The sequence below is a fragment of the Ascaphus truei genome, chromosome 17 (genome assembly GCF_040206685.1).
Source record: "Ascaphus truei isolate aAscTru1 chromosome 17, aAscTru1.hap1, whole genome shotgun sequence".
NCBI classification, from domain to species: Eukaryota; Metazoa; Chordata; class Amphibia; order Anura; family Ascaphidae; genus Ascaphus; species Ascaphus truei.
The window spans coordinates 11,405,101-11,421,352 of record NC_134499.1 but is presented as its reverse complement, the minus strand read 5'-3'; the positions used below and the strand labels follow the sequence as shown (position 1 = coordinate 11,421,352).

Below are 16,252 nucleotides of genomic sequence, written 5' to 3'. Positions count from 1 at the left end.
GGAGAGCTGAGAACACGTCCCACACACTCATGGATCATCCGAGCAACAGAGTGATAAGGTTGAGGCTTCCTATTGATTGACAGGCGGCATCATTTTTGTTAAATCCAGGAAAAAACACTGTCGGTTGCAGCTCTGGAATAACCGCCTCCTCCCTAACACCCCCCCCCCCCCGCACCACCCCCCCAATTAAAATTTTGTATTAAAAAAGGAGCAATCCAAGCATTTTTTCTTCCACATAGGATAGAAACAGGGGGTTCCAGAGATACTTACCTGGGAAGGGAGTGCCGGGATTTTGGCAATGTTTAAAGCTCCCACGTCACATGAGCCAATAGGAAGCCGCACCAGATGACATCACGGTTGCCTGTTGGCGTGCAGGGCGCGAGAGTTTTTAAACTCCATCATTACGTCATCCCTGCTAGCCGAGTGGCTACCGGCACCCCCTACGGAGGTATCTCCGGAAGCAAGGGGGAAGCAAGGGGGTCCCCGGACCTGAAATTAAAGGGGTTCAGCTCCAGATACCCCCTGCTTCAAACCTGTGATAAAAAAGGGGGGGGGGGGGGAGAGAAAAAGCTTGGATTGCAGCTTCAACTGCCCACACACATTGATCTTTTAAAATGGTCTATTTTAAGGGTGGTGGGTGAGACCGAGTTTAAGACCAGCTTCAGTTTATTTTATGTACACACTACATTTCCATAATAAAATAAAAAAACAAACAACGATATTCAATATTTAGTAAGAAACCATCATTATTGAATAGGGAACTTTAAACATCATGGTATGAGACTGAATGTACATGTAAGTGTCCCTGGAAGGAAGGGCGGCCACATCGTGCTGCGCAGGAAGGTTAAAAAAACAAAAAAGGGAACCGAGAAAGTGAATGTTAACCTAACAGCAGCCGCCGAGAGGGAGGGATGTACGGTTATACAACGGAGAGGGACCGATCCCCACCTCTCTCGCCGCCTTCCTCCCAACATAAACTAATCTGCCCGTGGACAGCTCTAAACAAAATCTGGGAAATCAATACAACGTGTTGCTTCTGTCCCAATCTGTCTGGGTCCGTCGTGGAATTGGTGAAAGGAGGAGCGCCTCCCCGAGTCTTCCCCTCTTCCCCCGTCTCCTGCTAGTGTTTGGCCTCATCAGAGTTTGATTTTGAACGCAGTGGGCTGGACAACTGCTGAAGACCCTGAAGATTTGAACAGGGCTTTCAGGATGGTGTCTGGGTCCACTTCAGCTGGCGGGTTGGGGGTGGCGGAGGAGGAACCGGTGTTGGACCGCCGCAAATCCCCTTCCTTCTTCGCTGCAGATGGTGTGTCGCTGAGTCGCCTGTGGACATATGGGACGACCGGGAGAGGGGGTTATTATTTTATTTTCCTGGTTACACTCTAGTGTGAGCTGAAGAAGTCATGTGAGCACTGGTTGCAGAATTGGTACATTTAAGGGACCAACATTGTAGTTCTTCACAGAAGACGTACATGAGCTGGAGACCTCATAACGGTTCTTCTTACTACATACACTCAAAAGACAAGACTACTGAGGTTTGCAGAACAGCCAAGGAGACGGGAGGTTTACAATACAAGTCAGACAAAAACACTGGTTAGATCTCCCAACAAGAGACCTGAAAGTCTACAGTGCAAACACATTCACAAGGGTTAGAGCACAGCCAAAGGAAAGACTTGAGGTCTCCTGATGCAATACAACCAAACAAGATGATAGAGGTCTCCTATAATGATAGAGAGGAGGACAGGTGAGGTCACATCTAGTCAGGAGAGAAGACATGGTGAGGTCACAGCTACAGTCAGAGAGGATGACCCAAAAAGAGACAAGATTTTAGGTTTTCCGTACAGTCAGAGACATCTGTGAGAGTTGCAGTCACTGCAGATACTTGTGATGCCGGCTGTACAGGACAGCCCAACGAGAGGAAGTGTTCTCCTGTTTGCCCCTGGGAGGAGATGGATACTTACAGCAGGATGGGCTGATCCGACGTGATAACACTGCCATTCAAGTGAAGGTTACATTTCATGGGCTGCCCTGAAAGTCAACAAGATAACGATGAAGTGCGCACGAAACCTTTAAAGAAGTGTGAATATGCGGATATTCTCTGTGCCGGTGCAGCGGAATAAAACGGTTCGGAGTCACTTGCACGTTACAGATACTAAGTCCTTTGCTTATGTACAAAATGTCTTACAAAATGGTATTTAATTCAAGGATCTAGCTGGTACAATACTCAGTGGGGCTCTCCATTCATTCTCAAACTAGATTAATCTGTTGGCGATTGCCAGGCTCCAAAACCCCTTTGGGGTCCTCCCTCTGCGTGTCTGGGGTCTTCGGACCCGTTATTCCCACGCTCTTGCTCAGTTTTCTCACTTACCGTCCAGGTATCTGTTGTTGTACTTCTTGTACGCGCCAACCGCATCGTCCTTTCTCACGAATACCACCTCCGCCACTCCGGGGCTCAGCAGGCGGGCACGCTTCAGGGCACCGCACACGCAGAACAGCTCCTGCAGAGGCACGAGTCGTTAAGAGAAGATAATGACACGCTGAGGGGCTCGCACGTACAGGAGACATGACAGATCCACCGCCTTATGCACGATCACCATGGGTACTGTAACCTATCGCCATGCACACTTCCCTGCAGTCAACCCAGCCATATGCAAAGCCTATCTCTGCTAGGGCAAGCCAACTGCTGCCCTCTACCCTACAATTACCCTCCCTATCCCTTCCCACTGCCAGCCATATAAGCTGTATACTACCTACTGCCAATTTGACGTCCCGAAAGACCCAACGGTCACCCCTAAAAACACATCCAAACCTTGCCTTCTGCCAGATTACACACTGCTGCCTGCTTCACACTCAGCCGTGTCTCCTGCACTCACCAGTGCGCACCACACTAAGCCGTGTCTCCTGCACTCACCAGTCCGCACCACACTAAGCCGTGTCTCCTGCACTCACCAGTCCGCACCACACTCAGCCGTGTCTCCTGCACTCACCAGTCCGCACCACACTAAGCCGTGTCTCCTGCACTCACCAGTCCGCACCACACTCAGCCGTGTCTCCTGCACTCACCAGTCCGCACCACACTAAGCCGTGTCTCCTGCACTCACCAGTCCGCACCACACTAAGCCGTGTCTCCTGCACTCACCAGTCCGCACCACACTCAGCCGTGTCTCCTGCACTCACCAGTCCGCACCACACTAAGCCGTGTCTCCTGCACTCACCAGTCCGCACCACACTCAGCCGTGTCTCCTGCACACACCAGTCCGCACCACACTCAGCCGTGTCTCCTGCACTCACCAGTCCGCACCACACTAAGCCGTGTCTCCTGCACACACCAGTCCGCACCACACTAAGCCGTGTCTCCTGAACACCAGTCCGCACCACACTAAGCCGTGTCTCCTGCACTCACCAGTCCGCACCACACTCAGCCGTGTCTCCTGCACTCACCAGTCCGCACCACACTCAGCCGTGTCTCCTGCACTCACCAGTCCGCACCACACTCAGCCGTGTCTCCTGCACTCACCAGTCCGCACCACACTCAGCCGTGTCTCCAGCACTCACCAGTCCGCACCACACTCAGCCGTGTCTCCAGCACTCACCAGTCCGCACCACACTCAGCCGTGTCTCCTGCACTTACCAGTCCGCACCACACTCAGCCGTGTCTCCTGCACTCACCAGTCCGCACCACACTCAGCCGTGTCTCCTGCACTCACCAGTCCGCACCACACTCAGCCGTGTCTCCAGCACTCACCAGTCCGCACCACACTCAGCCGTGTCTCCTGCACTCACCAGTCCGCACCACACTAAGCCGTGTCTCCTGCACTCACCAGTCCGCACCACACTCAGCCGTGTCTCCAGCACTCACCAGTCCGCACCACACTCAGCCGTGTCTCCTGCACTCACCAGTCCGCACCACACTAAGCCGTGTCTCCTGCACACACCAGTCCGCACCACACTCAGCCGTGTCTCCTGCACTCACCAGTCCGCACCACACTCAGCCGTGTCTCCTGCACTCACCAGTCCGCACCACACTCAGCCGTGTCTCCTGCACACACCAGTCCGCACCACACTAAGCCGTGTCTCCTGCACTCACTAGTCCACACCACACTAAGCCGTGTCTCCTGCACACACCAGTCCGCACCACACTCAGCCGTGTCTCCTGCACTCACCAGTCCGCACCACACTCAGCCGTGTCTCCTGCACTTACCAGTCCGCACCACACTCAGCCGTGTCTCCAGCACTCACCAGTCCGCACCACACTCAGCCGTGTCTCCTGCACACACCAGTCCGCACCACACTCAGCCGTGTCTCCAGCACTCACCAGTCCGCACCACACTAAGCCGTGTCTCCAGCACTCACCAGTCCGCACCACACTAAGCCGTGTCTCCAGCACTCACCAGTCCGCACCACACTCAGCCGTGTCTCCTGCACTCACCAGTCCGCACCACACTCAGCCGTGTCTCCAGCACTCACCAGTCCGCACCACACTCAGCCGTGTCTCCAGCACTCACCAGTCCGCACCACACTAAGCCGTGTCTCCAGCACTCACCAGTCCGCACCACACTAAGCCGTGTCTCCAGCACTCACCAGTCCGCACCACACTCAGCCGTGTCTCCTGCACTCACCAGTCCGCACCACACTCAGCCTTGTCTCCAGCACTCACCCGTCCGCACCACACTAAGCCGTGTCTCCAGCACTCACCAGTCCGCACCACACTCAGCCGTGTCTCCTGCACTCACCAGTCCGCACCACACTAAGCCGTGTCTCCAGCACTCACCAGTCCGCACCACACTAAGCCGTGTCTCCAGCACTCACCAGTCCGCACCACACTCAGCCGTGTCTCCTGCACACACCAGTCCGCACCACACTCAGCCGTGTCTCCTGCACTCACCAGTCCGCACCACACTCAGCCGTGTCTCCAGCACTCACCAGTCCGCACCACACTCAGCCGTGTCTCCTGCACTCACCAGTCCGCACCACACTAAGCCGTGTCTCCAGCACTCACCAGTCCGCACCACACTAAGCCGTGTCTCCAGCACACACCCGTTCGCACCACACTAAGCCGTGTCTCCTGCACACACCAGTCCGCACCACACTCAGCCGTGTCTCCTGCACTCACCAGTCCGCACCACACTAAGCCGTGTCTCCTGCACTCACCAGTCCGCACCACACTCAGCCGTGTCTCCTGCACACACCAGTCCGCACCACACTCAGCCGTGTCTCCTGCACTCACCAGTCCGCACCACACTCAGCCGTGTCTCCTGCACACACCAGTCCGCACCACACTCAGCCGTGTCTCCTGCACACACCAGTCCGCACCACACTCAGCCGTGTCTCCTGCACTCACCAGTCCGCACCACACTCAGCCGTGTCTCCTGCACACACCAGTCCGCACCACACTCAGCCGTGTCTCCTGCACACACCAGTCCGCACCACACTCAGCCGTGTCTCCTGCACACACCAGTCCGCACCACACTCAGCCGTGTCTCCTGCACTCACCAGTCCGCACCACACTCAGCCGTGTCTCCTGCACTCACCAGTCCGCACCACACTCAGCCGTGTCTCCTGCACTCACCAGTCCGCACCACACTCAGCCGTGTCTCCTGCACTCACTATTCCGCACCACACTTCCCTCCGTTATCTGCTCTCCCCACACATGGACTCGTTCCTATTCTTTGTCTGTTCCCTCTTCCCCCAGCAACACGCACAATGACATCTGTATTGCACTTAGACACATTCCTTTGAGACTGAAATGCAGGTTTCCCCACTACAAAGATGTAACTTGCCTCACTACTTACTCTACTGATTGGGGATTGTTGTGCTCCTGGTGGCACTAATATTCTGTTCGCAATCTGTATGAAATGACGACACACCACACACACCCCTAACACTCAACCACACCCCCCCCTAACACTCAACCACACACCCCCCCCCTAACACTCAACCACACACCCCCCTAAAACTCACCACACCCACACCCCTAAAACTCACCACACCCACCCCCCTAACACTCAACCACACCCCCCCTAACACTCAACCACACACCCCCCTAACACTCAACCACACACCCCCCCCCCTAACACTCAACCACACACCCCCCTAAAACTCACCACACCCACACCCCTAAAACTCACCACACCCACCCCCCCTAACACTCAACCACACCCCCCCCTAACACTCAACCACACACCCCCCTAACACTCACCACACCCCCCCCTAACACTCAACCACACCCCCCCTAACACTCAACCACACCCCCCCTAACACTCACCACACCCACACCCCCATCTCAGACTGCCCTCCCCCACCACCACTGCTTACCACAATATCCTCCTCCGTCACCCGCGGGTGTAAATTATTCACGGTCATTTTGGTGCCTTCTAGGGGGCTGAAAACAGGCTTGAAAAAAAAACAAAAAATAATACATCCAGTGTTATACAGCAGTCATTTACATAAACTGCAGTCCCCTCAATCCACAACTGCATATCCGCTCTTACCTTAACCCCCCCCCCCCCATCTACCAGGGTGGTCTGCGCTGTTGGTGGACATACAATGCATAAACCAGCAACAACACGTTTCCAGTTATACAGATCATTTCATTATCTATACTCGCTCAAGCTGAAGACAGTGCATATGTGCACAAAATGTTCTTAGAGAAAGATTTGTAAGAGCTTACACTCCTAGTACCGGAACGGATAATGCGGTCGGGTGTCTTATCCTGCAATATAGCCCGTTCCGAAGTATATTCAAACGTAGAAAGGCAGAAGGCACTCATGAATTGAAGAAAAAAGTTACAAAGAGCCGTAGGTCGCGAAACGCGTTAGAGCCTTCCTATACTGCCTTGCTGTTATGCACATCTTGCCGACCCAATAAACTTGTTTTTTTTTTACCAGCTGTATGATTTAGCCCTCGTATCACTTTTTAAAGAGCTGTGCACCATCCTAACCCTGCTCTTCAGCCAGATCTTCTTCCATCTTCATTGAGGTTACATATTCCCAGCTGTGAGCGAAATGCGTAGGAGGAATATGTAACCTCAATTCATGAGTGCGCTGCCTACTTTTGAATGTACAAAATGTCCCTCGTGCTTTATTCCCCCCCCCCCCCCCGTGCCCCTCACCTCTGTTGGCACCGGCTGCACCAGCGCGGCCTCCTCCTTTGTCACCAGGGTCCGGGACATGTTGGTCAGATTCTTCGTGTGTAATAGGGGGGCAGCAGGGACCGGCTGTGGGGCCACGGGTGCTGTGTATGTGTCATTCTCTACCACCTTGGTGAAAGGCAGCGCCTGTCCGAGGGAGAAGGGGCTTCCTGACGTCCCGGGCTATGGAAGAAGATGGGGAGGGGGGGAGGGTCAGTCACTTGAGACTCTTCAGAGACAAGTTACACCAGGGACGGCCAACTTCAGTCCTCAAGGGCCAGCAACAGGTCAGGTTGATTGAGCCACCTGTGCTTAAGCAGGGATATTCTTAACCTGACCTGTTGGTGGCCCTTGAAGACTGGAGTTGGCCTTCCCCGAGTTATAACATCCACAGGACACAGACATTTAATTGTATGCAGAAGACAAGTGGTTACTAACAGCAACTTACATCTCTGCATTTTGCCCGAATGAACCAATCTTAGGCCTCAGGCATGGTCAGCGTTTATGCGCTGACCCGTGCTGAGGCGCGCTTGTACTTACCTGTGAGCCCCTACAGCCGCAATGGAAATGTAGGCCTTAGAAGAATATTAAATTTCAGCGCTCGCCGGAGCGCAGGGCCGGTCACGTGAGCGGTTCGCCCAATGAGGGCGAACCAGCTCCGTGACGTCACTGGCCCGCCCGCCGACACGCCCCCGGACGGCGCGCTGTCTAAGGCCAGGGAAAGCACCCGCTTTCCCTGAGCCTCAGCACGCCAGCAGGAACCCTGGCCGAGGCCTTAGGAAACCCCAATGTGACACCTGGCTCTCTGTAGTATTCCTCGCTACATCTGGACACAAAAAAGGTCTTAAACTCGTCCAACATAAAGTTGATCCCTCTGCACCAACATGTTCCAGTGTGAGAATGATCCAGTCCTGGCGTGGTAGCATTATGCTGCTCCCATAGCAAGCTGTGCAAGGCGTGATAGCCAGCCTGCCATAGCAAGCATAGCAGAGCAAGGTGTGATAACCAGCCTGGAGCATTATCACCACCGGACACGAAATGTAGTTGACAGGTATGAGCGATTCATTGATTGGGATTAAGTCCTGCCACTTTGCCGCAGTGTGTAGGAGAGCAACGCATTGCTGGAAGTGAGGGTGTTCCAGATAAGACATCAACATAAATGTCTAGCATAAAAACACAGATTAAACAAGCTGTCCCTCCTAGGACCAAAGCGAAACGTTTCAGGGGTTATATCTGGGTGACTGATGCCTTGTTCACCAAAATCCAACACCTACAAGAATATCCGGGGACTTTCCAGGAAAAGATTGGTAAACTCCCGAAGATATTGCCCCGGCCATTTCAGTCTCCCAGCTCCAGACTGTATTTACCCCCCTCTGGGAATTCTTGTCGTGGACGCTGAAGCTTAACGTTCATTACACTTATTTAGGCGCTAAAAAGAATTCTACAAGCTACCGGCCGCTGGTCGGACATGTACACCATTCGCATCCCGTCCCGCGGCAGTGCGCAGGCAATGCCGGTTACCCACAAATAGATATTTTCTAGTTGGTCTGTAAGCAGTGAAATGGAACGGGGTTAGATTTACTTCGTGCGTCACCACTGCGCATTCATCAAGAGTTTGCACAGGCAACCCCCCCCCCAACTCCCCTTCCATGCCAGATTTTCACTGCATTATTATAATAATCTTCGTTTATATGTAAAGTGCCAACATATTCTGCCGCGCGGCACAGTGGTTTAACCTCTTCAGTGCCGTGTACGCCATAAAGGGTGACACCAAGGGCCCTTTTGATATACGTGGTCTCATCGGGTTGACTCGTTTTCTAGGGGTCGCTCGCAAGCCTGACCCCTTGAACTATACAGAAGGGGAGCACCGAAGGGGTTTAGAATGGTTAGGTTTATTTAAGGAAGATAATTAGACTGTGGCCTTATGCATCAGCCCGCAGGGATAACCGTACCTGCACAGGTAACAAGCTGAATGAGATTGTGCGGCTCCTCCGGGCAGTGGCTTGCCGACTAGACTTCCTACTGCACGGTGTATACTCTGCTTTATAAACAGAGCAAGGATATTGTCGAGCAGGAGCGGCCAACTTCAGTTCAAGGGCCACCAACAGGCCAGGTTTGAAGGATATCCCTGCTTCAGTGCCTGTTGGTGGCCCTCGAGGCCCGAAGTTGGCCCTCCTCTGCTGCAGAGCCTTCTCCTTACCCGTTTCTGCACCGCATGCGAGGTGGTGATTTTCATCTGCTTGGTGTGGAGGTGAGACATCTCCATTTCTTCATCGTCCTCTTCTTCTTCCTCCTCCTCAACCTGCGATGGGACCTGCTGGGAAACACACACACGTCCAGCAGTTGGGAACGCAAGCCGACACCAATGGGAATACAACCAGCGGACCATACACGCAGCGGACCATACACGCAGCGGACCGTACACGCAGCGGACCGTACAACCAGCGGACCGTACAACCAGCGGACCGTACAACCAGCGGACCGTACAACCAGCGGACCGTACATGCAGCGGACCGTACATGCAGCGGACCGTACATGCAGCGGACCGTACATGCAGCGGACCGTACATGCAGCGGACCGTACATGCAGCGGACCGTACATGCAGCGGACCGTACATGCAGCGGACCGTACATGCAGCGGACCGTACATGCAGCGGACCGTACATGCAGCGGACCGTACATGCAGCGGACCGTACATGCAGCGGACCGTACATGCAGCGGACCGTACATCCAGCGGACCGTACATGCAGCGGACCGTACATCCAGCGGACCATACATCCAGCGGACCATACATCCAGCGGACCATACATCCAGCGGACCATACATCCAGCGGACCATATATCCAGCGGACCATACATCCAGCGGACCATACATCCAGCGGACCATACAACCAGCGGACCATACAGGCCCATGTTTCCCAGGTGCTGCCATGACATTTCTGGCACGGGCCCATTTGCCGTTACCTGGCTCAGGGCTCTTCCGTTATTACAACCTATATCTGCGTGGCTTCTCTGGACGGCACGGTTAGCTACCTGTTTTGGTGGCTGGTGGTTGACCACGTTTATCCGCATCCCAGTGACGGCGTGTGGTAGGCCGGAAGTCATGGTCGTCTGCCGTGGAAACTAATGAAGAGGGACACAGTCAAAGATGCACGGAAAAGGACAAGGTATGCCGTCCTTCACAGGACCATACAGGACTCGCGACAGTGCCGCGTGTAATAGGTTAAATGGAGCCAATTGACACCGTTAAAAAAACTGGGCAAGTTTAAAAAAAAATAATTACCATTTCTATGGTAAACAAAATGTGGTTTGGTTTTGACAATCTTTATCAAATGTCTTTAAAATCACTAGGGAGGGTTCACTTTTCCCGTTTTATATTTTGTATCGTGCAATTTCCCCCAGCCCAAACAGATTTCTCACCCACTGCAGCTTCATGTCATTTCCCTTTCAGGAAGACGATCCACCTTTTTTTTGTTTTGCTTTTTTACACCTTTCCTAGCTGTTTGTGATGGGATTTTAATCTGGATTCAAAAAAAGGCCCAAAGCCTGCAGTAGCAGTGTCCACACGGCAACCACTGCTAGTTATTCATATCTGCTCCACCAAATCGACCACAGTTTTCCATGCAGACTCCAAAGGGCCTCATCTGTGGAGCAGTCTTATATGGAGCTTGTCTGATGAGGCTCTTTGTGGTCCACTGAGGTCACAAATTGGGAGAGACTTGGCACCCACGTTAACTTCGGATTAGTCTGGACGTGATCTAGGGGGGCCCCTTCGGAAGCCGAGCTGTGCCATGTTCACATCCGATTCCCAGGCAAAGATACTGGGTTAAAATCACCCTCCAGAGGTAACAAAATGGCGGCCAAATATCAAGATAAATCAATGGCGGCTTCCTATTTAGTGGCCATTTAAATCTCCTTTAAAAACCAGGAAGTAATATCGGTAACTTCACTGGTAGTTATCTCTTGGGATCAGCTCCGAAGGACACGCTGGTTTCAACCCTGTAAAAAGGGGGTTAGCTGCTTTATAAAGGGGTGAGCATGGTCTGGTGCAGGAAACCTAAAATAAGAAGTGCTATATTATTTCCAACCAAGGAAACACTGACAGGTTGCATAACCCCTTTGCTGCCTCAGAGATTCCGATCCCATGTGCTAGGCACCGACTTGCCTGGATGGTCTTGGTGAGGTTTATGGTTGAAGACCTAGATGCCGAAACCGGGCTAACGGCCACTGCCGGCGCTCTCCTCTTCAAGCTGAGCTTCTCGCGTGCGTCCACCACCATGGCGGGTTTCTCTGCCACCGCCGAGACCTGATGCTTCCTGGAGTTCAGCATCTCTCGGGCGTCTTGAACTTTGCCCTTGATGCGGAAACGGGCGTCTTTGGCTGCCAGCTTCTCGCGGGCGTCCTTCACCCCTAGCTTCTGGCGGGCGTCCGTGATGCCGATCTTCTGGCGGGCATCGAAGGTCCTCTGGAAACTGGTGACAGGTGGACGACTGGCGACAGGTGGCTGGAGTCGGGACCGTATACTCCCTGTGCCTGCTCTGTTGTTGAGTCTGGAAGACAACACACGTGGTCAGTGTTGGGTACATTTAGCCAATAGATCTCTTGCCTACTGTATCCATACTATACCCTATAATCAATCCAGAGTAAAAGGGCTTGCAGTGCCCTAATGGTATGTCATGGGCACTTGCTCGTTTTCTAGAGTGATCGGGAAGACCCCTTCCTTCACTTCTGGTAACTGGGCGCCAAACGCGGTCATATGATCGCTTTTGGGCCTTTTGACACTGTAAAGGTTGGAGGGGCACACACACATAGTGTGCAAAGATGTACGCTTATCAGTGTATCCTGCTTCATTACAAATATTAAATACCTTTTAAAGCGGGAATCCACTGGGCGATTTGTTTCAAAATAGGAGTGAAGCAGGGGGTCCACGGAGCTGAACCCCCATTCATTTCAGCTCCGGGGACCCCCTGCTTCCAGAGATACAGATCTCCCTTAGGGGGTGCCAGCAGCCGCTCCGTTAGCAGGGATCACATAATGGCCGCTTTTCGAAGCTCCTGCACCAATAGGAACCCGTGACAACATCCGGTGCGGCTTCCTATTGGCCCGCGTGATGCAGGAGCTTTAAACTTGCAGAAGATACCGGTGCCCCCTTCGGATTCAAGTACCTCTGGAACCAGGGGGTCCCCAGAGCTGAAATTAATGGGGGGCAGCTCAGAAGCCCCCCTGCCTCAATCCTGTGTTTAAAAAAATTGCACACAAAATTTGCAGGCTTCAATTGTTCCCTTAAGGTAACTTAACCTTACATTCCCACTGATTTGTATCTTGTATGTTTTTGTCATGAATACAGGATTCCAACATATAAGCTACTTAATGTTCGTTTAACCAACGATTTATGTCGCAAATAAAGCACGAAACAAACAGAATATACCTGCGACTTTGTGGCCAGTCTTGTTACCAAAAGACGACGTTAACAGTGTAAAACCATCCAAAGCATTTATTCCCAGTGTTACGATAATAAGATAAGATAGTCTGCGCATCTGTGTCCCAATGAAGGACCCTGAGAGGTAGGAAAGCGTGTAACACAACTACTTGTTGGTCCAATAAAAGGTATCATACCCCCTCCTCCCTCTCCCTCCTTTGGTACTACATGGAAGAAAGGACCAAGATGGTGACCCACCTCTCGCCGTGTGAAACTTTCCCCAACAAATCCGTGAATTATAAGGAGGCAAAAGAAATGTCCCAGCTTCCACCATTCCGGCACAAAATGGTTCCTACATTTGACTTGCCTTCATTTCATAAAGTGGAGCAATGCATCAAACCATTTTCTATGCTCCAATAATGCCTTCGGACAGAGACCCCCTGGGAGGGGGGGTGCTATTCATTAAACTCATAGTGCCAATGGGGGGCACGATCGCAGGGAAACTCCTATTTTAGTCAACGGGAGTTTTTGTGCGATCGTGTCCCAGTCGGCACTATTAAAAGAGTTCCATGAACAACCCCCATCCGTCCATAAAATAAACAAAGTCCAAGCCCCTCCGACCAATTTCTGGTCACCTTTTACCAACCTGTGCATCCGGCACAACACATTAGAGTGTAAGTTCTTTAGGTAAGGGTGGCAGTATACTGGAAAACTGCGCACTCCCCATCCGTGTATTATATTACTGCCATAGGGGTTTGATAGTCTACCAATTATGACCTCAACATGCGGTGCTGAATTCAGACCACATAGGCAAGTGAGGGTAACTGCATATTGCGTACTGTGTATCCCTGCGATCACGTGGTCATCCTACATATCCGTCTTGGACAGGCTTTGCGAATGACAGCTGATGTACAAGTTGCTATTGGCTCATTCTGTTTAACCTTCTGGCCACGCGGTTGCACTTAGCAATAACGAGCTGGACCCTCACATTAGGAATAGAAGAGAAAATCGCCATCTCTCAGGCCCAGATCCAAAGCTCTGTTAGGTGACCTTACAGAGAACTTCAATATACACTCCTTTATTAAGAGCAAAGGAGTGGTGTACAGTGCACAGTGCAATTGTCCTCAAATGCATATAGGAAAAACCAAAAGGGAATTAAGAAGAGTTCTGAAACATCAGAGATATTAGTAACACAAATGGAGAGAAGTGTAGCAAGACATTTCAATGAGTAGCATTATGGGAATGGCGAATAACTAACATGCATTGGAATAGAAGGGGTTAATCCAGGCTCCGGAGGTGGAGATTGGGATAGAATTTTACTTCAATCAAAATGTATATTTAGATTGGATCCTCTGGGGATAAATTGGATTAATGGTGGAATTCAAATGTTCAATGTTTCTCTAGAAGTGAATGCTGTCCTATGAGTATTGCTGTGTAAAGGGGCGGGGTTCAATTTACATTTTTTTAATAACAATTGTTGTAATATTTGATATTGATATTTCGCCATTTATTCGGTAACAAACTTGACCGTACCCACATCCAGATCCTGAAATAGGACTCTTTACAGGGCATGGATGGGTGCAACACCACGGTTTGGCATAATGGAACCAACATAGGGTTATTTCCCTCTCCTTCAGCAAAAGTCAGATTTAGGGCCCGGGTAGGCGTAACGCCAAGTCTGGCATAACGTCACGTTATTGGAAGATAACAGAACGTTATTATGCCCAATCTAGTTGTGGATGTGATCCCACCTAGACATGAGCAGAAAAACCATGACGTTGATCGGATGTCATAAAGGCCGCTAGCATGTCGGGGTGTTCCGATATATTCACATGGGCTGTTCCAAAAACGTGACCGGGGTGATCAAACTACCAGAGGGAATCAACTTGCATGCCCAAACTTCCCTAGGATGAGATCAGAAACACATGTTACCCTACATAAAACATTACATGTAAGCTCTAAGCCTGACAGAAGTGAATGCATGACAAAGCATTCTCCCCACCCATCAAATTAAAACATCACAGCAATTTTATAGCAAAAGCTGTTCTGGATTTAGAATCAATTATAGGATTTCCAACCTCAATAGATGCAATAGTCATCTTTAAAGTTTCTCGAAGGACAAATGGAACATATGCTCTCCCCCTTTATCTTAGATTGTAAGCTCACAAGAGCAAAACCCCCTATACCTTCTGTACCAATGTATATCAGTGCTGTCATTTTATTGTAATTGCTTTTATTGTCAGAGCGCATTATAAATAATTTTACTATTTCAGTCAGGATTATGTGAGCAAGCAATATTTTGGAGACAGAGCAGGAGTCTACCTTAGAATGGTTGTCTGCGATATTTTAAAGAAAAGGGTTTTCGTTCATTCTATCTGCAGTTATTTCTGATCTACTGGGTTTTTTTTGCCCAAGAACAGATCACAAGACATACAACATATATGGCCATTATCTTAACATTTCAAGTACAGGTAGTCCTCGCTATCCAACGCTTCTCTTTACAACGATGGCATATCCAAAACTTTACAATGCAACCTTATGGGCCGTGTTCCGACGTTGGAATGTTTTATCCAACGCTCACCACCACTGATTAACATGGAACTCGCTTTACAACGGTTTCACTATCCAACGCTACTTCCAGGACGGATTCCGTTGGATAATCGAGGACTGTCTGGATGTAGTAACTAAGATTTAGAAACTAGTATTAAGTCGCAGTGGCGGACATTTTTAAATGCCCCCCCCGGCAATGCACGTTCGTGGATAGCTTTTATAGGATTTCTTATGGAGTTTTTGCGGGTGTTAAGTTATTCCGCAACCCTAAATTAGGTTATTTGACAGGAAGGACGGTGGCAAAGCTGCGAATTAGGTTTAAAGTTGTCGCAAAGCGGCCCGCTGTGAAAGAGAACCTTAAATCTTACGTTGGTGGTTCGGGCCCGCAACGCATCGTAGCCACAGGGTTAACGGGTTTAGCATCTAGAACTCAGGGTGGGGAAGAACAGATTGGTTATAGGCGCAGAACTCATGGGACCCCCTTTGCACACTAATTCACCGCAAAAAAACAAAACAAAGACATATTAACCACTTTCCTGCTAGAGAGAGGCCACCAACACATTGGCAGCAAAAAGGGGTAATAGGGGGGACACTTAAAAGGAGGGAAGCAGTGCATGCTGGGAGATGTAGTTTTTCTCCATGTGCACTACAGTACACAGCAATTCCCATACATGTAATAGGTGGGGGAGGTATTAGGGGGGCCAGCCGGGTAACTGCCTCACTACTACCCCCCTAATGTCCCCCTAATGTCCCCCTGTATAAACAAGGCCCCAAAAGAACATCAGGAAATGATTGACAAGGCGGTTTCACCAACCACAGCACAGCTTCTCACTCGACCCACCAATCAGCCGGCGGCCACGACGCGCTCGGACCAATCGCAAGCGGCCCGGGGAGGGGGGCGGGAAAAGGCCAAAGAAATCCCCCCCACCCGTGAAAGAAAACGACAGGTTTCCGACCCCCGGGGCCCGAGAGAGGCCCCCACCGCCCCGCCGCTCACCTGCTGTACATGCCGGTCCCCGCCACCACCATCCCCCGCTTCCTGATCAGCTCGTCCAGCGACACGTCGGCCATATTGCGTCCGGGAACTCGCAACACCTCCACAGCAACGAGGGGGGCGTGGCTAGACTCCTTGACGACTTTGGGACGTCACACATGC

At 51.3% G+C, this 16,252-nt stretch overlaps 1 protein-coding gene across 4 annotated transcripts; it reads right to left on the bottom strand.

The window, feature by feature from the left end:
• Positions 1-714: 714 nt before the first annotated feature.
• Positions 715-16,252, bottom strand: POLDIP3 (DNA polymerase delta interacting protein 3). 4 transcript variants are annotated; one of them, XM_075573938.1, is made up of 9 exons: positions 16,094-16,252; positions 11,293-11,677; positions 10,092-10,250; positions 9,330-9,446; positions 7,112-7,312; positions 6,316-6,393; positions 2,369-2,498; positions 1,962-2,028; positions 715-1,323 (listed from the first exon to the last, which is right to left on the bottom strand). In XM_075573938.1, exons 1-9 carry the CDS (start codon positions 16,165-16,167, stop codon positions 1,137-1,139), a joined length of 1,398 nt encoding a protein of 465 aa, XP_075430053.1. In that variant the 5' UTR covers positions 16,168-16,252; the 3' UTR covers positions 715-1,136. The 4 variants fall into 4 exon arrangements, with proteins under 4 accessions (XP_075430053.1, XP_075430055.1, XP_075430056.1 ...); XM_075573940.1 differs by having other exon boundaries at positions 9,330-9,443; XM_075573941.1 differs by having other exon boundaries at positions 10,161-10,250.

Coding starts and splice junctions, on each gene's coding strand:
- POLDIP3 (XM_075573938.1), bottom strand. CDS start 16,167: ATGGCCGACGTGTCGCTGGACGAGCTGATCAGGAAGCGGGGGATGGTG. Junction 11,678..16,093: donor GGGACCGGCATGTACAGCAG/GTGAGCGGCGGG, acceptor GTTGTCTTCCAG/ACTCAACAACAGAGCAGGCA. Junction 10,251..11,292: donor ACCTCACCAAGACCATCCAG/GCAAGTCGGTGC, acceptor CCTCTTCATTAG/TTTCCACGGCAGACGACCAT.